Below are 25,562 nucleotides of genomic sequence, written 5' to 3'. Positions count from 1 at the left end.
GCCCTATCACGTCCCTTTCTGGCCCTGTCCTGTCCGGCCCTGCACTCTCAACCTGCAGCTGCCGGCCGATGCCATCCTGATGCCGCGCTGGTTCCTGCAGCCAGAGCATGTCCACGGGTACCTCCCCCCCTCCACGTCCCCCACCCCGGTGGCCCGTAGCCGCATCTGACTGGGCCGCTAGGCGTGCCACCAACACTGCGCGACTACGGCACTCCACTCGCCAACTTCAACATCACCACCACCACCACCAATACTGCCCACCTCTCGCTCTGCCACCCACGCCGTCGCGACGCCACTTAAACTTACGGGCTAGATGCTGTGGCACTCTCGTTTCAAACAAAGGAACTCAAGGGGCAACCGAACTAAAGGACGCAAGAAACTACCGTAGGATTCTCATTGAGCGGGTATAGAGATCAGCCTGTCTCGAACCCCCAAGTCTACCTCAAAAAAGTCAATCCGAAGCAATCCCCCGCCTGTGATGAAAGGAAAACCAGAAAACACCCATTGTTCCTGTGAGCTTCAGCCTGAGACAAACCAAATTCAGCCCGTAATTCTTTGGCAACCTTCTGCCCTATCCTTGACTCGTCCAAAGCGCAAAACAAGATTAACGGGCCCAAGAAAACGACCTGTATGGATGCAAACTGCAGCGAAAAGAAAAGCTGACCCGACGTATGTGTATGTATACGAGAGTCAAAAACGCAAAATTGCAAGTACCAAGAGCAGAAAGTGCAACGCGTCAAGCTTCTTCCAGTTAGAAAGCAGCGGCTCCCCTAATCAAGTTTCGCCGTTGTCGCTGGGTTATCTTCTCGATGAACGCGTACTCCTTCAGTGGGCAGCAATGCCAGGCAGCGCCGAACGGTGGTGGACGTCAGCAGTGATCAGAGCACGACGAATGATCGACTCCATCGTCTGATACTCATGAGAGGCCAGCTGATCCAGAGTCATAGTGTCAAAGACCGGGCCCACGGGGTGGTTCAGCTCGCGCCAGAAGTAGCCAAAGTAGCCATCCGTGGCGTCGCCGACAGCGCGGGTCTGGCACTTCTCCTGGAATGGTTGCGACTCAAGAAATCGATTGGTCTCGTCGCGAATGACAGAAATGTACCACTGGAGACACAAGCAGTTAGCTCTGGACCCTCAAGTTTCACGAAATCTTATCCAGCTCGGGGTGGGGGAAGCTTACCTCGATCACGTCCAGGGGAACGCCGTTCTTGGGTACAAGCACATAGAGGTGGCGCCAGCTCTCGGCAAAACGCGGCTGTCCGAAAGACCTCTGCTCCATCTCCTCCATGTCAACCAGGTAGGCGACGTCGTCCTTCTGGGTGGCCGAGAAGCCCTCACAGCGCATCGCTGCAGCAACCACGCGCTTCAGGAGACGCTGGGTCAAATTGACCTCGTCACGGTGGTCGCGGATGCTACTGACCAGGATGCGAAGCAGGTCGCAAGTGGCCTTGTGCATGGCATGGCGCTGCTGCACAGTAATGTGCGTCTTCATGTGCCAAGGGAACTTGGTCAAGGTGCTAATAAGGCACTCGAAAGGACGCTGAGGGCACTCCTTGGAGAAGGGGGACTGACACGGTGTGTTAGTGTACCGTTTAGGCAATTAGGATGGGACAGACTTACGCGGTGAGGCACCTCGACGTGCTTGACGAGCATGGTCATCTCCTCGTTCGAGACAAAACCCTTGAAGTTCTCCCAAGGCTCCTGAGCGTTGTCCGGAAGCACCTGAGGGTTGCATCCGTTCCAGAAGACACCGCGAGAGGAAGGGAACAGGTCCTTCATGAGAGCAGACTGGCTCGAGAGCTCAATCTCGACGGGGCGCTGACCGATGCGAGTAATTCTGCCGCGACTGAGGTTCTGCTGATGCTTTTCGACGGCCTTAGTGGCATCCTCCAGAGTGTGGAACTCGACGTAAGCATCAGTGGTCTTGCCAGTGACACGCTCCATGATGATGTGAACGGGCTCCTCAGTATCGTTGAGGATGCGGGAGTTGCGGCCGAGAACAGCAATGATCTCGGAACGGTTGGTCACAAAGGGAATCTATAGCTGATCAGTATCCGTGGCATAAGATGTCACAGTAAGTCTTGAGGCCAACGTACGTTACCAATCTTGACAACACCTCGAACCACAGAGTTACCCGGGCGGTTGGCCGGCTCGATGAACGGGAAGTTGGCATGGTTCAGAGCTGTCTCGACAGAGGGGAAACCCGTGGGTGTACCCGTCAGACGGTTGAGCTGAGGAGACCGCTGGCTGCGAATGTAATCGGTAGGAGGGGCCTCGGGAGGGGCCAGGTAGGGCGTCACGACAGTCGGAGGCGCGACATTTCGCGGCGGATAACCCACTTGGTATGGAACCAATTCGCCCTGGCTGGTGTAGGACTGAGTCGATCCCTGCGGCGTCATGACGTTGCCATTGTCGAGAACATGCTGAAGGGGCACGTTCTGAACATTGTGGACCTGAGCATTCTGAATGTGACCTCCGTTGTTGACAGAAGGCTGGGGACTGGGTCCCATGGTGTTGGCTGACTGGTCATCATGAGGGAGGTTGTCAAAGTTGAGAGTCTCGCCAGTAGGGGTGCCAAATGAGGTCTGGCCATTCATGAACATCTGCGTAGCGTTGTATTGAGAGCCAAAAAGAGGCATCTGAACAGGGCCGCCTTGGTTGGCTTGGGCAGCGAAGGGATCGTGAGAGTCGGCAGGGGTCGTGGGGTTGCCGTCCGCACTCTTCAACGTGAACTTGGGCGGCATGCCAAGATGAGCAAAGTTGTCGGTCACACGGGGAGCAAAGTTGCGCGGCTCGGTCATCAAGCCAAGGTTGGACGCTGTGGGGGTATCATTGCCAACTGGGCTAGAGACAACCGTGTCGAGAGTAGCTCGGTTACCTCCATGAGAGAGATGAACACCCATACCATTGTTCTGGCGGGTGGGAGTGTGGTAAAGGAGATTGCCCATCGAAGCGCTGCCGCTGAGGTGTCCACCAGTGGCTACACTGCTAGTAGAGACAGGAGCGTTCTGCTGGGGAGCAGCCCAGTGGCCGGGGGCGAACTGCAAGCCGGACATGATCTGGCTGTTGTTGTACACAGCTGGAGGCAAGGTTGTAGTAGCAGGAGAGGAGACCTGACTGACAATGTCGGGCTTGTCCTGGTCCTCGTCGATCTCGCCATCCTGATAAGTTGCGCTCGAGTGAGAGCCGCTCGTCATTCCGTTCAAGGACTGGTTGCGAGAGACTTGGCCGTTGACCTGTTGTGTTTGTAAGTCATGGCGATCTTTGGTCGTGAAGATTGGAGTTGTTACATACCTTCTTGTCGTCGTTGTCGGCCTTGGATCCGTTAGGAAGCCAAGGGGTGGACGCAGGGTTCAGGTCCGACGAGGCCTTGTCTTGGAACTTGTCCGAATGGGCAGTGAAGGATATACCATTGAGACGTACACCACCAGACTCATCGACGGCCTCGCACTCCTCAGACACAGTCTGAGGCAGATCGGCGACCTTGAAGGCCCCCTGGCGGGCCATCTCGCGCATCTGCTTGCGCATCTTCTTCTGATCCACCTTGCCTATGCCGGCAAATTTGGGGGCAGCCATGATAAGCGACAACCAGATAATCTCGGGCAGAAGAATAAGGCTGACAAGCAAGGATAGGGAGGCGGATGAAGAGCAGAGGTCGGCAAGGAGAGGGAGAACAGTAGGTGTTCTGGGTGAGCAAGGTCAGCGACAGGATTGGAGAAGCGAAGAAGGGAAAGGGCAAACAGAGGGGAAGGGAGTTGAGCTGGTAAGAAGTGTCGAAGGGAGGGTTGAAAAATAAAAGACAGAGAGAAAAGATTGCAATTTGGGCACAAGAAAATTCTCTTGGTGAATGAGAGGGACAGGTGCTCGGTTGCCAAGAGGACGACAGACGAAAGTGAAGAAAAGAGGCGAGAGCAAGACAAACCCAGTGCTCCTTCCTCGAATCTGATTGATACGACAATTTTGCCAGTGCAAAAGAATATTGGGAAAAAAGGTATCCGTGTTAGAATGGATTCTTACATGTGAGGGGCGACTTTTGCGAGGCGCAAGTTTGCGACAGGGCAAGCACAGAGACGGAGTGATGACGCAACGTCTTCCTTCGGGCGGCCGGCTCAGACAGTTTCCTAGGTGTATAAAACAACCAGAAACTGTTTTGGGAGCAAGATTGTAGAAGAAGGATGTGTTTTGGTGGGCTGCGAAGGGGCGAGGTTGGTGTGAGTGAGGAAGAAGTACGAGGTTGGGTCCCGCTGTTTTGGGTCGAGGCAGGAAAACCGAACGTGCCGGGCGGGGGGAAAAAAGGCAAGGGACCAAAGAGGAAGGAAGGATATTCGAAAGAAAAAGAGGTCACCTACCAATCCAACACAGACGAGTGCTAGAGGTATAGTAATCGTCGTCAGAGGTGTGTGGGAGGTTGGGTCCGGTGGGAAAGGAATGAGTTGGTTTTTTGGGGGGTGGAAGCAAGAAGTCGTTGACACTCAGTGACCGCAAGTAGTTTCTTTAGAACGAAGTCAGGAGGGAGTCTAAAACAGGAAGGAGGGGAGAAGGTGAGGAGGGGAGAAAGTGAAAATTGCATGGAAGAGAAAAGTTGCTCGTCAAGGCCACACATATCGTCGTAGACGAACGAGACTAAAAAGGAAGGCGGGGATCAGAAGAGCGAGTCTTACCAGAGTTGCGACCGAAAACCAAATTTTGTGAAGGCCAAAAGAAAGTCCACCGGGAAGGTAGATTTGATCCCGCTGGCGGGCTGGCCAAATCGTGGCCAAACACTGAGTAGTGGTGGTGAAGGTGATGGTGAAGGTGATGAGAGAGGTGAAGGTAGGGGTGTGCCAGTTGCGAAAGGATAAAAGTGGTTGTTCCGACAAGGTCGAGAGAGTGAAAAGAAACGACGGGAGGCGAAGGACCGTGCAGGGCGAGAAAGTTGCTGTGAGGTTGGTCTCCTGGTTGCTAGGTAGTGAATAAGGGTTGCTGACTGGGAGGTCCTAAGCGAGGATGAAAACCAGATACCCAGAGGTTCTCCAGAAGACGGAAGGAACGACCACGACAGACTCGTAGCTCACTAGGAATAAGATATCTCACTGTCCCTATCTATGCTGGCGAATTCATATTGAATACTGGCACAGAACTTTGGACCAGGAAGGCAGGTGCAGCCAAACCCGTCCCAAGCTTCTGAGCTAACCCGAAGACAGAAGCTCATGACCATGAATGATTGGTCTGCGCCGCTACCTCTGATGAATTCCTGTCGATTCGGTAGAAGGGTGACAAGTCATTGTTCTGTGACCGCGACCTGATCCACGGAGAAGCTTTGCTAATGAGACCGCCTGATTGTTTTTTCCTGTGCTAAAACGACTACTTTGTCTGTGGCTATGCACCTTGATCTGGTTTGATATCGTTGTCGTTGTTGTTACTATTTTCGTTGTCGTTGCCGTAATCGCCGTCGTCAGTATCATCGGTAACGTCACCTACGTCGTCGTTGCTATCGCCCATAATATAAGTATTTAAGTACATAGGAAATCTAGGCGCGCACATAGGAAAGGACTAGGCGATCTTTTGATAATTCCATCAAGCTCGCTTGAATGAAGGGGCATGGGAAGTCTCGAGCGCAGCTGGGGATGTGAACCATCCTACATCTCTTGCCAAGTTAGCGACATCCTTGGCAAGATCATTGATTCCAGATGGAAAGATGCGGTCCTCGACTTGACGCTCTCAGCACACGGTGAAGGTTCAGGCTCATGATCATGTCTGAATTTTTGTGTATCAAGTATGTCCCAATCATCATTCCCACACGGCCCCGGATTTGCGGACCGATGTCGAAGTCGGACCCAATGTGGATCCCGGCATTCCGGCTACGCTCGAGCCAACATCTAACTCCAACTCATGATCCTTGCTCGAAACCTCGATCTGGCTAGTATCTTGGGCGAAGTAGGCGGGAAGCGTTCACTTGTTTCCCGATACTAACCTCTCAGACTTTGTTACGCTTTTATGGGTATTTAATCGAACTAAGGAACACGGTCAATGACGTCAGGCTGAGTGTGAGGAACAAATCAACTTACGGGAGTTAGGAATGATTCGGCAACAAATCTCGCTCTTGCGTTGAGCTGGGGATTGTTAGCAATGAAGTCCTCCTGCGGAGTGGCCCTGAATTCGTCGGTAGCACGTACGAAGAGCTTCATCTCCGAAATCTCCTTATCAACCTCCTCCATAAATTGAATGATGAAGTCGACCAGCTTGTGCTTCAACATCTCCTCGGTATGGAAGTTCGTAATGAGGAAAGAAATGTCGTATCCCTGAATAAAATCATCAGCATCCTAAATCTGGAAAAGGGGCTCGTGTGCCACGTGGCATCAAACTGCCGCCGAGACCGGCCAGCGACTGAGGCATCTGGCATACCTTGATGGGCTTCCTCCTGAGAATGAAGAAAGACTCGGCTCTCTGTGTCAAGAACCGGGTGAACTTGTGGACTAGAATGTGCTCAATCTCGTCGGCCTGCTTAATCTTGATGGATATCCGCACGGAGTTGATGCTCGGCTCGATCAGAACGCGTTCGTTCTCGTTACGGGCGATGGTGAGGGGGGTCAGGAGGACCTCGGGGGAGGTTTGAGCCTCAATCTCGGGGACATTGTGACGTTCGGCGGTTTGGGAAGCGAAGTTGGAGAGCGTGAGGGCGGCCGTCAGACTGCTCCGGACGGCCTGGAGGTAGGGTCGCAAGGATTGAGACTATCAGAGTCACGTTAGCGAATTGAGTCGAAAGACAAAGCCTGATAACACGAAGAAGCTCTTACCATGATGGCGAAGCCTGGCCGCGTCCAACCTTGGTGATATTGAGAGGTTGGAGTTGGATGTTGACCGCGGGGTTCGTGAGGTTGAGCACTGAGGTTGGCACAGTCGGAAGCCTGACGTTTCGTAGTGGGGCGACTAGCACCGCCGCAGAGCTTCATCGACCGTGCTCATGCGCAAGCTGTCACCGCAACATTGCTGAGTCATCCCCGAGCTTCTCCACGTGATCTGGAAGCAAGCTCCTTAGTGGCGATCCCCCGCCTGTGCTTTTTTGTTGCATGTCCCCGTTAAGCCAAGACGCATGTCGAGATGGAGGTGTTCAGCCGACGTCACTTTCAGTCAACAAGTGCCTCTGGAGATAATCTGGGCCAGGTTGGGTGCCAAGATTCCTAGATTCACTATCAGTGAACTGGAACAGCATTAGAGCCCGCATGCATTGGATTTTGCTGCAACGAACAGGAGCATCTCTCGCCTTCCGAAGACGTTCGAAGATGGTCGAATGCAGGTGATAAGAGGCGATAAAGGGTGCTACAAGGGGATATCCCAATAAACGAATCGGCAGCTGAAACGGGCCCTGCAGGTACACCGCTTCCCCGCCTACGTGCCCCCCGTTGCCTTGTACTACGTCTTTCTGCCACCAGCTGCCCGTACTGACGCAAACCTCTGGTGCCTTCAACAAACTTCTGCTGTACCTGCACGTCTTGCAGTTGGGTTCTGTTCTAGATACCGCACGCATACTTTCCTTTCCATTCCGCAAAAAGTTCAGCCAGCATTGCAACAATGGCGTCAATACCAGGTGAGAACATTTAGGAGCAATCGGCAGCTTCAATGCTTACTAACTGGGGGGTAGTTACCGTTAGCCACCAAGGCACCAAGTACCAAGTCGAGGTCGACACTTCGTCCAACGGCGAGACCTTCAAGTATCAGCTCTACAGCCTGACCGGCGTCGAGCCCGAGCGACAGAAGATCCTGGTGAAGGGCAAGCAGGTCAAGGATGATGACGACATGGCCAAGTTCGGCCTCAAGGCGGGCGCGACCCTCATGATGATGGGAAAGCCCTCCGGAGAGAACGCCGATCTCGCCCGACCCAAGGAAGCGGTCAAGTTCGTCGAGGACATGACCGAAGCCGAAGCTGCTCAACAGGAGGGTGCTACGCCCGCTGGTCTCACCAACTTGGGCAACACCTGCTACCTCAACTCGACCCTCCAGACCCTCCGATCGATTCCCGAACTCCAGACAGCATTGACCACACACAAGTCGGGTAGCGGCGGTGGCAGCAGCAGCTTTGGCATGGGATCGACCGACCTGGCTACCCAGCTGACGGACCTTTACAAGAACATGTCGGAGACCCAGGGCAGCATTCCCCCGCTCACCTTCCTGAGCACGCTGCGCATGGTCTACCCCCAATTCGCCGAAAAGTCCAAGACAGGAAACGGATATGCTCAGCAGGATGCCGAGGAGGCCTGGTCTCAGATTCTCATTCAGCTGAAGCAGAAGCTTGCCGAGTCCGAAGGCTCCTCCTTCATCGACAGATACATGGCTGGAGAGTTGCAGTCTACACTCGAGGCTGATGAGCAAGCCGCCAGAGACGGCGGCGAGGAGCCCATTATGTCCAGCGAGACCTTCCTCAAACTCAACTGCCATATCGATCAAACAATCAACCACTTGCGTGATGGTATTCTGGCCGCTTTGACGGAGAAGCTGGAGAAGAAGTCGTCCGTGTTGGACAGAGACACCACCTACACCAAGAAGTCGCAGATTTCTCGCCTGCCAAAGTACCTTACTGTTCATTTTGTTCGCTTCTTCTGGAAGCGCGAGGTTCAGAAGAAGGCCAAGATCATGCGCAAGGTCACTTTCCCCCACGAGCTCGACGTCGTCGAATTCTGTACCGATGAGCTGAAGAAGGCGCTCATCCCCGTCCGCGACAAGGTTCGCGAGATCCGAAAGGATGAGGAGGATATCGAGCGTGCCCGCAAGAGGCGCAAAATCAACCCCAACGACCGGGGCGACATTGCGGGAGCGTCCGGAGCTCCCAGCAAGGAGGAGAAGACGGCTTTGGCGAAGGCGAACGAGAAGAAGGCCGAGCGCGCTGGAAAGGCAGTTGCCACGACTTCTGATGGCGATGTTGAGATGGAGGAGACATTCAAGACCGACGCCGAAGTCGACGCCGAGAAGGATGCCGCCCTCCTCGCTGCCAAGAAGGAGCTCTATGCACTTGTCAACCAGGATCTGGCCAAGGACGAAGGCTCCAACCAGTCTGGAATCTACGAGCTGCGCGGTGTCGTCACCCACCAGGGTGCCAGCGCCGACAGCGGTCACTACACTGCATACGTCAAGAAGACTGCCCCTATCGACCCCAAGACCGGCGCGAAGGGTGAGGAGGACGGCAAGTGGTGGTGGTTCAACGATGACAAGGTTTCGGAGGTTACGTCAGACAAGATCGATGCTCTGGCGGGTGGTGGCGAGTCCCACTCTGCTTTGATTCTTCTCTACAGAGCTATCCCACTGCCCACCGTCGAGGAGAAGTCGGAGTAGATTTTACAGCCGGAAAAGCTGTTGAGAGCATCGGCCTTGGCGTTTACGAGCGGAACGAGCTTATGGGTGGCATACAAAACGACACAATGACACAGGAACATGAAACTAGGGAATAGATAGAAAGGTCGATGAATGTAATGGCCAGAGTTCATTACTCTACTCGCTATCGCTTTTGGTGATGTTCCCATCTCTGTGATACATTTACAATTACATTGCCGCCCATTTGTCGGGGTGCTCTCCGTTGCGTGATTACATGTGCATGCAGGTTTGCTGCTGCTGTATATCTGAGCAGTAGATTCAGCAAGATACCTGGCGTCGCGGTTCTTTGCTACTAAATCTTTCTCGCTCGCCTCTCTTCCATTTGGCCCTGTTACGTAGTGTGGGGCGTGTTCAGGTTTGCTCAAGGCCCAAAGACACCCTCAAGGCCATCGCATGGCAGCTTGGGTCGAGTGCCGAGTGGCGTCCCAACTCGATCAGCTCTCTGGTTTCTTCGCTTCTCTCTCTCGTATCCTCTCCTCCAAGGCCGTCGACTTTCTCTCCCAGTTTCGACGCTCAGAAAGAAGGCGGACTCGCTGGCCCTCCAGGAGCGCAATTTGCTCGTCATATGGCGACCCATGGAACTTCTGTCGTTCCTGCGTGGAGTCAGTATACAGGCAGCATGAGTCAGGTCCATTTTACCCACCTCTGTCCATTCTTCCTGAGTCTTGAGCCCAGCGCCGTATGTGGCGCCCGTGAAGATGATGGCTGCGCAGCCGGCAGCGGTTAGGCCGGCGCGGAACTTTGTGAACCTGCTCATTGCGACGGTGTCTGGTTTTTTTCCTCCCTCTTTCCTATGAGCAGGAGTTCACCAGTACTCCCTCCAAACCTCTCTTGATTGCCTGCTCTTCTTGTCGCTGGCGTAGTCGGATCGGTGATTTGAGGCCGTCAATTCGTCCAGCACCGGCGCGAAGATGTTCCAGCGTGACCGCGTGGAGGACGTGGAAGAAGACGAGGCGACGGAAGAGTCTGTCGCCGTCGAGTCGAGGGAATTGGTTCGCGAATGGCCTCGTAACCTGCCAAGCGGCGAGTAGTGCGAGTACCTGCGTCGCAGGGCCGGGGGGATCGTCGAGGGGCCGACGGAATCGCACTCGGACGACTCGGCGGTGGATGGCGTTGATGGCTCTGAAGGCCAAGCTTCGAGCTCGAGGGAAATTGTTGGCGAGATCGCCTCAGGGGCTTCCTCTGTCGAACAATGGAGAGCGTGGACTGCTGCAGAGGCGACGCCGTGTGAGCAGCGGCCGGGAGCGGGAACACCGGTGCCCCGCTGAAGACCAAGACTTTGTCGCTGTGATTCCGGCAGCCCCAGCGTCCTTAGTAATCGACCTGCTGCGGCGGCGGCGGGCGTGACGTCGGCCATGACTGATTGCAAAGGGCAAGGCGCTGGGTAAATGGAGAAGAGCAGGTAAAAAGAGAGTTATTTAATATATATCCCGTGCCTTTTACCTTTTCAAAACAACAGAGAAAGACAGAGGAAGTGTTGGAGAAAAAGTTTTGCGTTTCCTCGCTTGCAACACCCAAAACGACCGGCCGAGCGAGAGAGATAAGGACCAAACTGCCTTTTTGGTTGTCCTTCGGTAGCATTTCAGCGGGCTTATTCATTGACCACTCATCTCTGGTGCGTTGAAACAAACTTCGTGAGAGCTCTTTCTGGCCCCCTCCACCACCACCCCTTGGCCTTCCCTCGTCCGCAACTCTTTTGTCTCTTCCTCCACCCTTCATCCTTTCCTTGCGTCTTCCTGCCTGACAATCGCGACTTGCTTCCCCCCTGCTCGCCCTATTCGGCACCAAGCGCCGCCAGACAACGGCGGGATTCTTCCCATCCATCCTCTTATCGGTGGCTTACCCGGATGTGTTGTGTTGTCTGATCTGCCTGCATGGGGGGATTGAGCAGACAAGTGTGCGGCCCCCCTGTCCGTCGCAACCCCGGCTGAAACGCATCCATCTCATGGCACCGCAACGGAGGAATCTCTCTTCTGGCACTTGTCCTGCTCTCTTCCCCCGGTCTTCCTGGCCCGCATGAAGCCAGACGTCTGTCACAGAGCCAGGTGACTACCGCTGATGGGACGCAACTTGTGGCAAGTGCACGCGAAAGGAGTTGCGGATCATGTCTCGTTCTCGCGGCCAGAAAAAGAGGCCAAGATACAGGGGTGGTGGATCCGCGGAAGACGTGGGAGAGAAGGCTTGTCTTTTTTTTTTTTGCCCGCACGTCAAGTCGAATTGAGAGGACGACAACAGTTCGATTCAAACACCGCCTCCCCCGCAGTTGCAGTTGATGGTGGGCTCGTTGGCTTGGCTGATATCGCGGGACGCGGGATGATGGGCTGGGACCGTCGACTTCATCAGCCAAAGTTGGCGCTCGCATGTCCGATTGCCGAACTCTACGGGGCTCCATGTTAAAGCACCGGTTCAGCCCTCTTTCCAGAGATCCCGCTCTTCTGTGCGGAGCTGGGCTGAAGATGGACGGAACCGCGGGAAGGCGGGACGGCTGGAAAGCCAAACCACCGAGGGGCACGTCACTCGACACCTACCTCTGCCTCTCCCGCGCGTCGTCTCAACTTCTCCGGCCCTATTGCCCTACTGCCCGATATTTCTTCCTTATGCGCGGACGTCACAGAACTGCCTACATCTTGCCGCAGAACGCCACGCAGACTAACTCGATATCCTTGTCTCCCCTCCACCAGCCCGACGAGAGGAGCGCCGTAGAACATTGCATTGACTTCCTCCACACCATCCAACCGTCGGCCCCCCGTCACGCCGCCACCCACGGCTTCCTCCCATCTCATCCGAGGTTGCATCCGCTGTCAAAGCCCCGTTAGTGTGCAAGAGAAAAGAGGCTCTGCCGCACCGCACCGCCGCAATGTCGACCCCGCGCGCCTTCGTCATCCGCCACGGCGAGACGGAGTGGTCCCTCAACGGCCGCCATACCGGCTCCACCGACATTCCCCTGACGGCCAACGGCGAGAAGCGTGTACGGGCCACCGGCCGGGCTCTTGTGGGAAGTGACCGTCTTATCGTGCCGAAGAAGATATCACACATGTACGTCTGCCTTCTTCGTTCATTCTATTGCAACCACCACATCACCCTACGCATACTTGGTTGAAATTGTCGACTTCATCTGTGTTGCCTTTGCCCTGAAGGAGACTAAATCCATCACCAGCTACGTTTCTCCGCGCCAGCGTGCCCAGCGCACATTTGAGCTCCTCAACTTCGGCCTCACCGACGAGCTCCCCTGGAAGAAGCATGGCCAAGTAGAGGGCGACGGACCCAAGTGCGACGCCTGTGTCGAGGTCACCGAGGACATTCGCGAGTGGGACTACGGCGACTACGAGGGCATCACGTCCCCCGAGATCCGTCGCATCCGCAAGGAGCAGGGCCTGTCCGAGAACTGGGACATCTGGCGTGATGGCTGCCCGGGTGGCGAGTGAGTACTTTCCGCTTGTCCCAATTCTCGGAGGATCAGCCCCTTGCCATGCTTCCTGCTGAAGAACCCACCTTACGTGGGATATTCGAGGGAAGGAAGTGGAAGGGGACCATGTGAAATGAGTACCGCAGCTGACCGCGTGCACCACATAGGAGCCCCCAAGATGTCACGGAACGTCTGGACCGACTGATCAAGGACATCCGTGACAGATGGCACCGCCCCGTCATCGGCGACAAGGAGGCGGAGAAGGGAGACGTCCTGATCGTCGCCCACGGTCACATCCTCCGCGCTTTTGCCATGCGTTGGGCCGGCAAGACGCTTCAAGACGGCCCGGCCTTTCTGCTTGAGGCCGGCGGTGTCGGCACCTTGAGGTGAGTATCATCACACAATCTCGCGGGCAGCAGCAATTCACTTCTTTGGCAGAGACACTAACACATATGCTGCAGCTACGAACACCACAGCATCGAGGAGCCGGCTATCCTGCTCGGAGGTGCCTTCGCCGTCGACATCATTGAGAAGGAACAAGCGCAGCAGCAGTAGAGTCTCATGTTGGGCAGGCCAGCGTATCAATTCACCCACTTCCTTCATGTTCGTCGAGTGATCGATTCGTACCAGACATATGTTCGTTTCCATAGACTAAACGCCTTTATCTTTTTCTAAACTTTGGTTCCACGCGCCAGGAACACGCGTCTCTTCATCCCCTCTTTCGGTGCATCATGTCCGTGACCATGGCCATGATCATGCCCGTCACCGTGGTCGTGGCCGTGACCTTCACCATGCCCATGCCCATGCCCACCAAACACAACGCCGCCCCCAAGCTCCTCCATGGCAAAGTCCTTCCCGGCCCCGGCCTGCTCAAAGATGGCACGCATCCTCTCCTCCGAGAACCCGTGGTGCATGACGGTGTGCGCGGCCGGCAGACCGTGGTGCATCTTCTCGTGCGGCAGGAAATCGAGAATGATAAAGACGCCGCCGGGCCGGAGCCGTTCGACTAGCTTCTTTGCGGAGTACTCCGGGTCCGCAAAGTGGTGGAAACCCAGCCCGACGCCGGCGACATCGAAATCACGGAACCCGGCGCCGGCGAAGGCGGCCGGGTCCGGGTCGGCGGAATCCGTGAGGTTCCCTACATACGCGCGCATTTCGTCGGTGCTCAGGCCCTATGCCGGAAGAGGTTTCGGGGTCAGCTGAAAGGCCACGTCTGTTTTTGCAACGTAATCACGAAGTTTGTCCGGTCACAGGTTATTTCGTGCATTCCCGCCCTGCTCCTGGGATGTGATGAGATGACATTGGGCGCGGGGGAAGGGTGGCCCGGACGAGGAAGGGGGAAATGCAGTACATGGAGAGAGGGATGGAGGCAGGGAGGGAAGGGGAGGGGTGGTTCGATGAGCCGCCGTCGGTCCCGTCGGGTGTGTGTGCGCGCGACGGCGGCGTGTGAGAGTGTCAAAGTGGTCACAGCACCGCCGTCCGCGTCCACGTCATGGGGGTCAGCAGGGCTGAGATGAGACCAAGGTGAGATCGAGAGACCGGACCAGACTGTCGTCTGTGCTTGGAGTTACCAGAGCAGAGATTCAAGGCGGCGCACGCGAACAGATTCTGTGTGTCATGTCTCCCAGCAATCACTTACTGCCTGCTCGCTCTCGCTCGCTGCTGCTGCTGCTGCGCCCTTCTCACCATTGCGAAAACAAGAAAGACAGCCACGTTCGGGAGACTCGGGTGTGTTTACGACTTGGGTTGCGTCTGTGTGTAAAGGGCAAAGGAGCAAACAACGGAAGAAAGCTCTGGCTCACTTGGTTTTCGGCCCGGGCGTTGTAAGCGGCCACCATGTTCTCCGAGATGTCAATGCCGACGCAATGCGTGGTAAACTGGGCGAGAGCCTGGGCAATACCATGTTTGTCAGTCAAGTGAACCAAGTGATGCCTCGTACCCCTTCCTTTTGTTGAGTTTGTTGTCGGGGAGACAGGTTGTGACCTTGGGCGAGAGCGTTGTACACAAACGCGCCAGCAAACAGAATTGCCGGCGCGGTGCTGAGACTCGACATAACTCGAGGCAAGCAAACTTACCCTTGATATCAAGCCGGTGCCACAAGCGTAGTCGAGCAGTCTCACCGGCCTGCTGTCGGTAGCCGGATTTGTTTCGGCGGCGGCGGGCTTCCCGCTGTTCTCGTCGCCTTCATCTTCATCCTCGTCGTCGTCTTCGTCGACCCAGTCCACGCCGATGAAATCTTTGCGCTTGCGAATCTCTCGTTCAAGCTGCAAAATGGTCTTCTCGTACTTGGTGTCGTACTCGGCAGCAAGTTTACTATGGCGACATTACGTCAGTCAGAGAAGGCAGGTTAGGCATGAGAGATATGGTGCCTCTCTTGCCAAACGCCATGGATATATCAAGGGCACGTCGTATCACCATGCAAACCTCCTTCCCGTCGGTTATGGAATGGAAACGCGATGGGTGTATCTGCAGGAACCCGCGAGAGAAACAGTGGGCAAATCAGACGTGATTGGGGGGCCTGAATCGGCGCCGCAAGGACGGGGGTGTGTGGGTAGGTAGGTAGGTGATCTGGAGCAGGGTGCTGCTCTATACGCACTTGAAGTAAGCCTTGTTGGCGGTGGTCGTGTCCGTCATGGTGTGTGGTAGTTTTGCGACTTGCTGTTACTGAGGTAGGCAGTCACGGTCTTAGGACTTAGGGGTGCGTGTGGACTCGTTGGGTGTCGGTGCTGGACTGGATTTGATTGAATTCTGTCGGTAGATGTTGGTCTATGTTTCCCTTGCAAACTCTTTTGCGGATTGCTTTCTTCTTTCCCCGCCTTTTCGCTGGGGAGATGTGGAAAAAAGAAGGAAAATTTCCTGGGCTTGGACCTTCGGCAGAAGATAGTGTGCTCTTGCTTGACTCGTCAAATCAAGCGCTGAACTGTGACACGCTCCCGTCTGCTTCCTTTTCCTCCTACAAGGCGACGCAGACTCGACGAAGTTGCTTTTATCGACATCGCGGAGAGTTCTCGGCCACTTTAGCGCGGAATTGGTCCGGACGGGAGACCGCAATTGCTCAGCACTACCGTGCGTACCGTACCGTACCGTACCGTACCTAAGGTAGAGGCGTGGACCCACTTCAAAGGCCCCGAACTTGGTCCCCGAACACCACACAACAGCGCGCCATGCCATTCACACATTACACACACTCGGTGACTAGGCGCGGGGTCTACTGCGTAGAGTGCAGTGCAGGGTGGGTGGACGACGCCTACTGCCAAAGGCAGCGAGACTCGAAATCACGTGAATTATATTGTCTCAGACAGATCATGCCTTCTCGGACGTACCTGGAGACCTGGGGTATGTCAGAAATGGTTCAAGACGACGACTTCAATCGTTTCCCGGGTCGAAGACGGATATGGGTGTGCTCCCTCCGCAGTCCACCGACTGCGCGCATAGGATGTAGCCGCTCATGTGCGACCATGCTTTCTTCCTCACTTCTGTAGCATAGTAGGGTTTCTTCTGTGGTGCGTCTGGTTCTTGCGACCGAGGCCGCGCCGGGCGGAATGCGAAGACGCATCCGGGGCCCAAATCAGGTTACAGCTACGGGGCCGGCAAGAAAGGGGCAGGGCCGTCCGAAATACCCACTGCAAGCGTGACAGGTCGGACGACAGGAACTGACACCTCACACGTACGCCATAATACCAACAGCTAAGATATTGTGTGTGTACTCTGTACAGGGAAGGATTATGTGCCCATCACACGCAGCTGCACGCAGCGAGTCGCACACGGTCAATAAGAGTCGTCGCCATCGCCGTCGCCGAGAGGGATTGGAAAACGAAGACCAGCGTCTGCTTCGTACAGACGCACTGGCACGCAAGGGACGACGCATCCCCATCACGAGGGGGAAGACGATAGAGGCGGAGGTGCAAGAGCCGGAGAGACGGGGGCCCAAACGGTGTGACCGTGGCCGGGGCTTACGGGTCGCCGGACTTGACCAAGACAGCTGCCGTGGACAGGTTTGGTGGTAAAAACAAGCGGATCGACGCCGATCCTGCTGCAGGCCGCATCGGTCCGCCGCTTGTGACTGCAGCACCATGCGGGCGGTGACGGGCCCAAGCTGGAGTAGCACAAATATCGTCGCCGCGCCTGACTGGTCCGACCCGTTCCCTGAGTGCAACCTGTCATGCAGGTGGCCCGGAAGGGACGATTAGGCAAGCAGGCCCGTCTGAGGTCCGACTCGGGTGTGAGCGACGTGGTCGGTGGGCGATGCCCGGTTGCCTGGGGGCTGGGCGCGAAGAGAGTGACCAAAGTACCATACATGCCTCGACATGATGCATCATCACCACCACATCAGTCGCCGGCTGCGACAGCACGACAGGGCACCGCAGGACCATTTTTTCTGTAGCCTGCATCTGCTACAGGGTGTCGGCAGCCACGGACGCGACCCGGAGGGAGGGGCGACAGCATTTTCCTCCATGAACGGTTGGTCGGTAGCCAAGCGGGGGAAGGAAGGAAAAAGAACATGTTGGATCATGGACTGGGGTTGGGAATGGGCGGGTGAGGAGAAGAAGAAGAAGAAGCAAGCAGCTCCCCTCCCCTCACGCAGGCCGTCCGTCCACGTATCCGCGTTGCGCAGCGAATCCGTGTACTCGCAGTGTCCGTACATAGCAAGGCGGTCAGATGACGGCGCGTTCTCAGTCTCTCTCCATTCTTTCTTTTTGCCGTTTCGATGCCTTGTCGAGGGTTCACCCGCATTCTGTGCTTAGGGCAGAAATCAGGAACCCCGGGACCCCAGATCTGCCGTCCTCGATGCTAGAGCCTGACTTCCCACACGAGTCTAGTCGGTACCATGGTACATACCGCTGTCGCTGACGCCGTCTCCGCTGTTGTCTGCGAACGAGTACTGCTGTTATTGTTGTTGCGAGTCTTGCGCCGAAATTCTTGTCAGATCTGACAGGTCATCTTTGCTCGTTTGCCAACCAACAACAAACTCCCGCATCGCACGACAGCGAAATCTCTGGGCCTAGACGCTGCATCATGTATGCTTGAAGTGAAAAAGCGGCCAAAGTAAGACCTTCAAGGGAACACCGAGTCGAGTCCGCGAAAGATAAGAAACTGGGCAGGAAATGGGGGGACAACAAACCATAGAGAATGGTTGACAAAAGAAAAAGCCGTGGCGAACCAAACTTCGTGGCCGTTGTTGAGCTGAGAGTACGCAACAGGTCAGATTTTCTGCTCACCGCTGCTTTGCCGCCGTAATGCGTCTGCTGCCTTGCTCATCCCATGTTGTTCAACCTGGACCAGCCATCCTCGTTGCTTTCGCGATGGCTCGTCTCCATCTCTCCCCCACCATCTCGCGTCCAGCGCGCTCACTCAGCACAACCATGTTTCTGGCCAGACCGCGAAAGTATTCTGCTGCCCTGTCAGTACTGATTATCATGTCCACTTCCACTTCCCAGTCGACGGTCCATCACCTAAGCCTCGGCCCCAAGACTTGTCCCTGCAATATCATTCACTCAGCTATCATGAAGCCTGTGTGAGGCAAGGCGACAGCCATTTCTGTGCCTTCGTAGCAAGTAGAGCATTAACGTACTTCGCTAACACCGTGACAGACCCATAAGTGCCGCGTTAGGCCTGGTCAGGTTGCGCTAGAGTGCCGTGCCGTAATGAGTACATTAGCCAACGACAAAGTCTCGACATCTTCCACTTGGGCATGCCGTCTCATAGCTTCTGGTTAGGGTAATGCAGTAGTAGTAGTAGGTATCCAGTCGCCGTTGAACCTGGGACATGGAGGCCATCTGCTAGCCGGCCCTTCAGTTTAGCGAACCGTATGCGGCACACGCCTTGGCTGGGGGGATTTAATGCGCAGCGGGAAGTCTGTCGAGCAACCGTCAATCGTCCATCCGGCATGGGTCCTAGCGTGTTCGGCCGGCTGTCCTGTCCTCCGCTGGGCGCTGTCATGGCATGGCACCGTTCTGAGCTTGCCCTGACTGCGGGTGAGTCTCTCCACTATCCACCCGTCCAGCCTGCATGCCGCCGAGGTCCCGTGGAAGACGATTGATGTGACTAGACACACGGATGCAGCTCAGTCGTTAGCTAGGTACTCCGTGTGCATCTGCATCTCCATCTCGGAGGTACACAGCGGTTCTGTCGGCGCCACGCAAACGCCGGCGGCATGCTATTGCCTAAACGCTGCCTATCGATGGACATTTCGTGTGGGCAGGTTCTTGGGCCCAAGAAAGCAAGCCAACGCGCCATGTAGTATGCTGCGTAGGGTGGTATGCTGTGCGTACTTGAGTGCGTATTCGATTGGTGATTGTCGGCGGCGTCTCGGTTACAAATCTCCAGAATCGTGTCGGCCAGAAACGTATCACTGGATGAAATGTAGGCCAGGTAGCTCATGTACCATACCAAGATGATTCTGCTGTAGATGACAATTGTCTTTAGCACTCAAGTGGTAGATAGGCCTCACCCATGAACCATGACTGACTCCAGTCGCCTGTCCTTCTCTCCCCGTCTGATATTCATTGAACGGAGCTGTTGAGGCTGCTCCATCATGAAATTTCACCGGTGGCCCTGACTCAACAAAGCCGCAATTTCCCTACTGGTTCGATCTCGCCAGGCGTGCCAGGTCAGCCGGGCTGTCAAGTCGTGGCACCCTGGCATGTGTGACAAGAAGCTTGTCGCACTGTATCACAAAGTCACTTTTTCTCCCAGCTCTGTCTGCTGGTGTCGCAGTCCCAGGCAAGGCATCCGTACCAAGCAGACTTCCAACCTCAGCCCGACGTGACGCCCAGAGCCTGAAGATGAGGGACGGGTAGCTTTTCTCATTGCAAAGGGAGGGTGTGGTCACGCTGCGACAGGGACGTGCGGTTTTGCAAGGCTGGCTGCGTCCGTGTTCGCGTCTTCGGAGCGGTTGACACGTCACAGAAGCTGTCGCCGTCGTCGCCCGTGTCGTTCCTTTGCTTCTTCAGTCTGAATTCGCCGCATGGTCGGATTGATCCATTTCGAGGGTGCGAGGACGAGGGCCGCCTCCCTTGCATCCATCCGCTCACCCATGCATCCATTCCTCTGAGCCCAAATTGCCAGTAGAGTCCGTATGTACAGCAAAGGCACACCTCTGCTCGCCACACCTGGTGGAAAGCGACCGGAAATCAGAGACGACAGATCAGAGATGGATGGTTGAAAGTCGGTGACAGGGCGAGAGCAGCGTTGAGGGGGGCGACCGCAGTCACATTGGCCCCCATCCATCGATCCATCCCTTCCCTCCCTTACTGGCGTCGTGCGGTACTTGCTAGTCGCCTACCATGTTACCGAGATGCATCCAATCCAACTTCAAGCCGCGAGGTGAGAGAAGCAGGCTCTGGCAAGGACCAGGCAGGTAGGTGGCGAGTAGGCTGGGATGGAGGTTGTCTGAGAAGAGGTCCGTGATCCCAAGGTGTGGTCTTGATCGGGGCAAGCGGGCTCTCGTCTCCTTTTTCCAGTGGCCCGCCGTGGAGTGCCAGAACAAGGGAATCGAAGGTAAAATTGGGGACCTGGGCGGGAGCGACGGGCCAGAGGCGGCTGCATGCATACGCCTACGGTCACGTGACTCTCCCTAACTCAATGTCCGCTCCATCATCCAATCATTTCAACCCAAACCACCACCACCCCGTCCCGTCGTCCCCGTCTGCCCAGGTAGTCGTCGGCCAGGTTGGCAGGTAGAGCGAGGTACCGCGCAAAGTACATCGTAATTACCGTCCTGCCGTCCAGGGAAGATAGCGCCAGATCTTTGTGCCACGTTGATGGGCTTGTAAGGTAGGGTCCTGATTAACCTGGAGATGGCTTGCTTGATGAGATCCCCTTGACCTGCCCCAGTCAATTTTTTATAGCCCCATGTTGAATGCCGGCATTTCAATTTCGAGTCTCGAGGGTCGCTTTTCGAGGCGTTGACTTCTGCTGTGGCCAACGGAGATTTGCTATTTAGGCTGAGGTGGAATATGCACAGCACAGTCGACAAAAAGCAGAAAAATGGCTGTCAAGTTGAACCTCTTCCGACACCCAGCCGGGCCAACGCTCAATCTGTCTAGTCACAAAGCAAGCCACATTGATTGCGGAATGATTTGAAAGTTCAATCCGTCAGCCCGGGCCAATGGATGGCGGGCGTGCAGCTAACCTGCATCGCAGCAATAGTAGCAGTATTATGAGGTTGTCTGCTGCGGCGGCAGTGGAGTGAGTGTTTGATTCATCTCAACACAGCGTCCGCTCCAACTTTGATTTTCACAGAAGGTCATGGCTGCACCTTTGCCGCTCAGGGGACTGGTTCGTTTCGTTGAGAGCCAGGGACCATCATCCGTTCGTGTTTCCCGGACGAAATCGCTGACGAGGGTTGGCCCGTTCGTGCCTTTTTTTTCTTGATTTCTACTTGATCATAGATTTCGTTTTGGGTCGGATCTTCTCTCATTGTCAGGTGCGCACACTGAGCTTGCTCTGCCAAACCAAAACTCATCTTGGCATCTTAAGAGGCACGTTCAGCGTCATCGCCACAGGCAGACAGGCACAGCTTCATCGTTGTAAACGCAGCAATAAATCGAAGAACACACAAGCAAAAGGAAAGAAACGGGTAGGTTTCGGTTCCGGGGCGCCTTGCAGTGGCCCGGGATGGCTGAAGTGTCTGCTTGACAGGATAATACTGGCGCGAAGTAATATGACTTTTCGCCGCCAGCTTCGTTGCGAACGGCACAATCGGTGATTTCCATATGCCAGAAACCTCTCATCCGACTGCCTTGTTGCGATGTCCCGTAGTCAATAGGACCCCTATCCATTGCATATGACCCCTATTACTGATAGCGCATCGTTGTCGCACCAGCCCAAGGTATGCTCCCCGCGTCCAAGGTCGTCGGACACTCCAACCCGATCTGCGACGCTGAAAAGGTCGCGATAGAGATGCAAAGAGCCTAAGGTTAATCACGAGACAAGAGCAGGCTCTTTCGGATAGGAGACTCGGCATAAAATCTAATGCAATTCCATAGGCCTCCTAAGAAGCCTAAGGCTCGTGCCGATATGGGAAACGCGAACGGAAGTCATAATCCAACTGCCAGCTCGCCCTTGTGGACCGGGAGTCGAGCTTTTGTGGCAGAGAACTGTGTCGTGCCTCAGCTGAGAGGTTCCTCACCATCAGATGGCAACCTTATCGCTGGTAGTTGAATTGAGCGCACGTCCTAATCTGGTGGAGTGCTTTCCCCCGATCGCCAACCTAAGAGAGCTCGTGTTGTTTCCTAGTGACCTTATCTTACGATCAGTGACTTCCTGCCTCTACCAGAAAACACGCTACGCTGACATTTGCTGTGTGCAAAATCGAGCACCTCGCAGATAGAATGATTCCGTGTGAATTTGTTGAAAGATAGGCTGTCTGGCGCGGGGCATCGATGCAAGCGGTGGAATTTACCCCAAAGCCTACAGAATGCTACGGCTTATAAGCAGCATGCGCAAGAAGATGTCGGCCAACCAGGATCTATTAGACGCATGTCACCGTCCAAATGAACCCTCGGCGAAGAAGCTTTCCATTGACACATGCAAGAGTCAACTTGGAGAGGGGCGTCAGTAAAACGTCGTGGACAGTAGCTGAGATCCCTTGAGCTGTCTTGTCTGCTTCTGTGCGTGTGAGTCCACTGGCGGTTGAAGATCAACACAAGCCTCAGAAAGCTTGCTGGACTCCCCCTCGTGGTTAGACTGTGGGGAAGCCCGACAACACGGCCCTTTTCAACGCCTGAACTCATGCGCCTCGGCCAACCAGATGAACCATGGCTTCCGATTCACACATTGGAGCCCCGGCAGGAAGGTCTAATCAGTCCAAGCTACTTTGTTCACCAGCCACGGGGAGTTGCAGTGTGGGGTTGCCGTGTCTGAATGTTTGGAATAATTGAGAATGTGCTGGAAAGGGCTGGGACTGCTTGGTCCATTTCACGATGCCCGAATCAAGGTCGGCTACGCGCGATTCGCGATTCGAGGTTCAATCTTGGAATTTGCGCCTAGTATCCAAAACATCTCCTCGGTAACTGATTGATGAAGAAGCTGAGGTTCCCTGAAGTCCGATTTTTTTCGACCTGAATCGCGCTTTAGACGCGAGCGATGGAAATAGACTCAATCAGTCGCTTTGGGAAAATGCAACAGAATGGAGCCCCGGTCTTGAGTGGCGTCCCATATCAAGCGGTCAAGCTGAGTGCTGTGTCATTTATTTGTATTCTTGTCCTGGAGCCACAACAAACGGTATGACACTGCAGCTGATAGCGGAATCGGTTAGTTTGCGGATGCAAGTTCAGCAGAGGTGGTCTCGCTGCTCCGTCATGGACCTTTGGTGCCCTGACTGTATAGTGGTGCGTAGGAATGGAGGCGTTGATCCCGCGGCGAAGTAGATTGTCATAGGGCCGTTCGCGTTGGCGAGGGAGATGGATATGCGGGATATGTACGACGAAACGGCAGAAACGGGAGTACCCATTAGGGAGCGGGCGGCGCGGCGTTGCATGGTCGGCAGGCCCCGGTCCTTGCGCCAGCCCCCCTGTCCTTTTGCCTTAGCGTGTGACTGGGATTAGGGGAGAGCGACCAACCCATGTCAGCACTCGTCGTCAGAATCCCTACTGGTGCACCGTCGCAATTGTCAATTGTCTCTCAACCTCTTTTCCATGAGATCATTTGCAAGCAGAGCTCTCAAGGCGGCTTGAATCCAAACTCCTCTGAGGGCGCAATTCATACGCGCCACTCGAACCAAACAAGGAGTGTCCAGAGCGGCGTCAAGCGACGCGAGACAAAGGGGGGCGGGGCTGTCTCTGTCCGACCCATGAGCTCGGTACGAGTATTGTAGAAGTACCGGGTACAAGACTACTTGGGGTCGCCGGCCTGGCAAACACCAAGAGAATCCATGAGCCCGGTGGAACTTGGGGGGGGGGGGGGGGGAGCCCCTCCCGCCAGTATGGACCGCTAAGGACGGAAAAAGAAAGTCTGACAGGCGATTGGGACTGCCTTAGTCGCCCATGGCCCGACGCTGCTGTCAGCACAAGCCTCTAAAGCCCAGGGGCGGTGGACATCTCGCCGCCATTGGGTGTGGACGGGCGTTGAATGGCCCATGTTTGCCAGCCGATGGGGCGCACATCGGACAGGTAAATCAGTCAAGTGATCTCTAGCTGGTGTGTGTGGATAGAGGGAGAGAGAACAAAGGCAATCTTGACCAAAGTCTGTACCATTTATGGATGCTCCATCCTCGCCAATATTGGCCGTAAAGTCATGTCGCCTGTCGCATTCTGACGACGCGGAGTGGACCGCCTCTGTCACTGGTGTGCTTCCCTCGTTGCAATCGGTTTTCTTCTGACAATAATTGAGAAAAAGACTCTGCGAAAGCTTTAGGTCTGTGGAGGGAGCGGCAGCGGCACGAGCGGGTGTTCTTTTTCGCGCTCTGCAGGGTATGATGTTCGCACCTAGTAAACTCCTCCGTGACCTGATCGTCGCAGATCGTTGGCAAGTTGGTGGACGGGAGCTGGCCGAGTGCTTGCTGGCGTGGTTTGGTGCTTTGCCTGGGTGCGCGGAGATGGGACGAATGAAGGGCTCATTGCGCAGGACGGCGGGCTGGTGCTGGTTGCTGGTTCGAACATCGAGAGATGCGGGTCTTCACCCGGTAGCTAGCAGACGGCTCGTCGGCGTTCCATCAGCTCGGTTCGCGGTGATAGAGAGAAGGGATGACGAAGAGGGGAACTGGAGTGCGCCACTAGCACGGCGTCGGGCTGAGTCCAGGGCACAGCACACCATGGCATCGGTATGACTGGCCAAACAAGTTGTTGGTGAAGGGCACGTTCGTACTGGTTGAAAATTTGGCGCCGGTATGGAGCCGGGCAAGTCATGTCGGATACGGCTGGCTGGCGGGCTGACTAGGAGAAGTTGAGGTGATTAATTGATGGATCATGATCATGGATGGGCGGGCAGAATGGCAAGAACGTGCGCCGATTTGCTCCCGCGTCCAGCGGAGCCAATCCCCTGGTCGTGGTGTTTTGTTGGATCATGGACGTCTGTCGGCTTCGCATCCAAAGAACTCGTCACAGCCGAGCTCTAAGATGGGAGGGGGGGTAGCATCAGCGACCAATCACCGGCGGTACCGGAATGCCTCGGTCGGCCCAGATTTGGGGCTTCAGGACCGCGTGGGAGTTTGCGTTTTCGGGAGGGGCCAGACGAGCGGAGCCACAACCGGAGAAGTGAGGGGCGTCTGAAGAAGTGGGAGTGTCGTATTTGCGACGGTGGAGGGAAAACACTCGGCGAGGACGGGCTGCAGTGTGGCAAGCAGAACGAGACGGAGGCGGAGCGAGAGACGTACTAGACGTAGCGTGAGGATCGGGGAAGTTGAGAGAGGACGCGAGTAACGTTTGTCAGGGTCAAGCTTAGTTGAACAAAGGCAAAGTCGAGGATGGATATCCCGGAAAGATGGAACGCAATCCAAGACGAAGGCAACGGCAGCGACGAGGCGAGGAACTCGAGGAGTGCGGAAGCGACGATCGTGCCTTGGTCACGGATGGCCGGGGGGCTCCGGTCAAGAAGTGAGCAAAATTGGCGTCGGGCGGGATGGGAGACCCGGAGGCGGAGGGAGTGGTTAGATGCAGAGAAGGGAGGTTGGAGATGTGGATGAAGATCCATGGGAGACGGAGACGAATTGCGGTGCAGGGAGAGACTGGTCATCTTGGGCAGGTATCGAGGCAGGGAGGGTCCTTACTTCCCGTCGGTCTGCACAGCAACAAGTTTAGGTACGGAGTGCTGGGTCAGATGAAGGCAGGCGCTGAGGATGGGACAGTCCTTCCTTCCTCCAGGTTCAGGC

At 55.5% G+C, this 25,562-nt stretch overlaps 7 protein-coding genes across 7 annotated transcripts; 2 read left to right on the top strand and 5 right to left on the bottom strand.

Moving 5' to 3' along the window:
• Positions 1-825: 825 nt before the first annotated feature.
• Positions 826-3,576, bottom strand: CGGC5_v011279 (uncharacterized protein; the record flags this gene model as incomplete). The annotated part of the gene is made up of 5 exons (XM_032032891.1): positions 826-1,104; positions 1,181-1,567; positions 1,621-2,037; positions 2,097-3,236; positions 3,295-3,576. 5 exons carry the CDS (start codon positions 3,574-3,576, stop codon positions 826-828), a joined length of 2,505 nt encoding a protein of 834 aa, XP_031888092.1.
• A 2,408-nt stretch (positions 3,577-5,984) lies between these two features.
• Positions 5,985-6,779, bottom strand: Arpc4 (Actin-related protein 2/3 complex subunit 4; the record flags this gene model as incomplete). The annotated part of the gene is made up of 5 exons (XM_032032892.1): positions 5,985-5,993; positions 6,048-6,092; positions 6,156-6,281; positions 6,385-6,711; positions 6,777-6,779. The coding sequence occupies 5 exons, from the start codon at positions 6,777-6,779 to the stop codon at positions 5,985-5,987; spliced, it is 510 nt and encodes a 169-aa protein (XP_031888093.1).
• Positions 6,780-7,551: 772 nt separating this feature from the next.
• ubp6 (Ubiquitin carboxyl-terminal hydrolase 6) lies at positions 7,552-9,306 on the top strand (the record flags this gene model as incomplete). Its single annotated transcript, XM_032032894.1, has 2 exons — positions 7,552-7,567; positions 7,622-9,306. 2 exons carry the CDS (start codon positions 7,552-7,554, stop codon positions 9,304-9,306), a joined length of 1,701 nt encoding a protein of 566 aa, XP_031887870.1.
• A 473-nt stretch (positions 9,307-9,779) lies between these two features.
• Positions 9,780-10,102, bottom strand: CGGC5_v011276 (uncharacterized protein; the record flags this gene model as incomplete). Its single annotated transcript, XM_032032895.1, has 2 exons — positions 9,780-9,938; positions 9,989-10,102. 2 exons carry the CDS (start codon positions 10,100-10,102, stop codon positions 9,780-9,782), a joined length of 273 nt encoding a protein of 90 aa, XP_031887869.1.
• Positions 10,103-10,150: 48 nt separating this feature from the next.
• CGGC5_v011275 (uncharacterized protein) lies at positions 10,151-10,702 on the bottom strand (the record flags this gene model as incomplete). Its single annotated transcript, XM_032032896.1, has 1 exon — positions 10,151-10,702. One exon carries the CDS (start codon positions 10,700-10,702, stop codon positions 10,151-10,153), a length of 552 nt encoding a protein of 183 aa, XP_031887872.1.
• Positions 10,703-12,202: 1,500 nt separating this feature from the next.
• On the top strand, positions 12,203-13,306 carry SHB17 (Sedoheptulose 1,7-bisphosphatase; the record flags this gene model as incomplete). Its single annotated transcript, XM_032032897.1, has 4 exons — positions 12,203-12,381; positions 12,503-12,766; positions 12,919-13,137; positions 13,213-13,306. 4 exons carry the CDS (start codon positions 12,203-12,205, stop codon positions 13,304-13,306), a joined length of 756 nt encoding a protein of 251 aa, XP_031887871.1.
• Positions 13,307-13,422: 116 nt separating this feature from the next.
• On the bottom strand, positions 13,423-15,385 carry CGGC5_v011273 (putative methyltransferase; the record flags this gene model as incomplete). Its single annotated transcript, XM_066152512.1, has 4 exons — positions 13,423-13,923; positions 14,554-14,640; positions 14,827-15,064; positions 15,348-15,385. 4 exons carry the CDS (start codon positions 15,383-15,385, stop codon positions 13,423-13,425), a joined length of 864 nt encoding a protein of 287 aa, XP_066008078.1.
• Between the last annotated feature and the right edge of the window lie 10,177 nt (positions 15,386-25,562).

The sequence above is a fragment of the Colletotrichum fructicola genome, assembly GCF_000319635.2.
Source record: "Colletotrichum fructicola Nara gc5 chromosome Unknown KSG_Nara_v1_contig06, whole genome shotgun sequence".
Lineage (NCBI taxonomy): Eukaryota > Fungi > Ascomycota > Sordariomycetes > Glomerellales > Glomerellaceae > Colletotrichum > Colletotrichum fructicola.
This window is presented reverse-complemented; position numbering and strand designations above follow the sequence as displayed.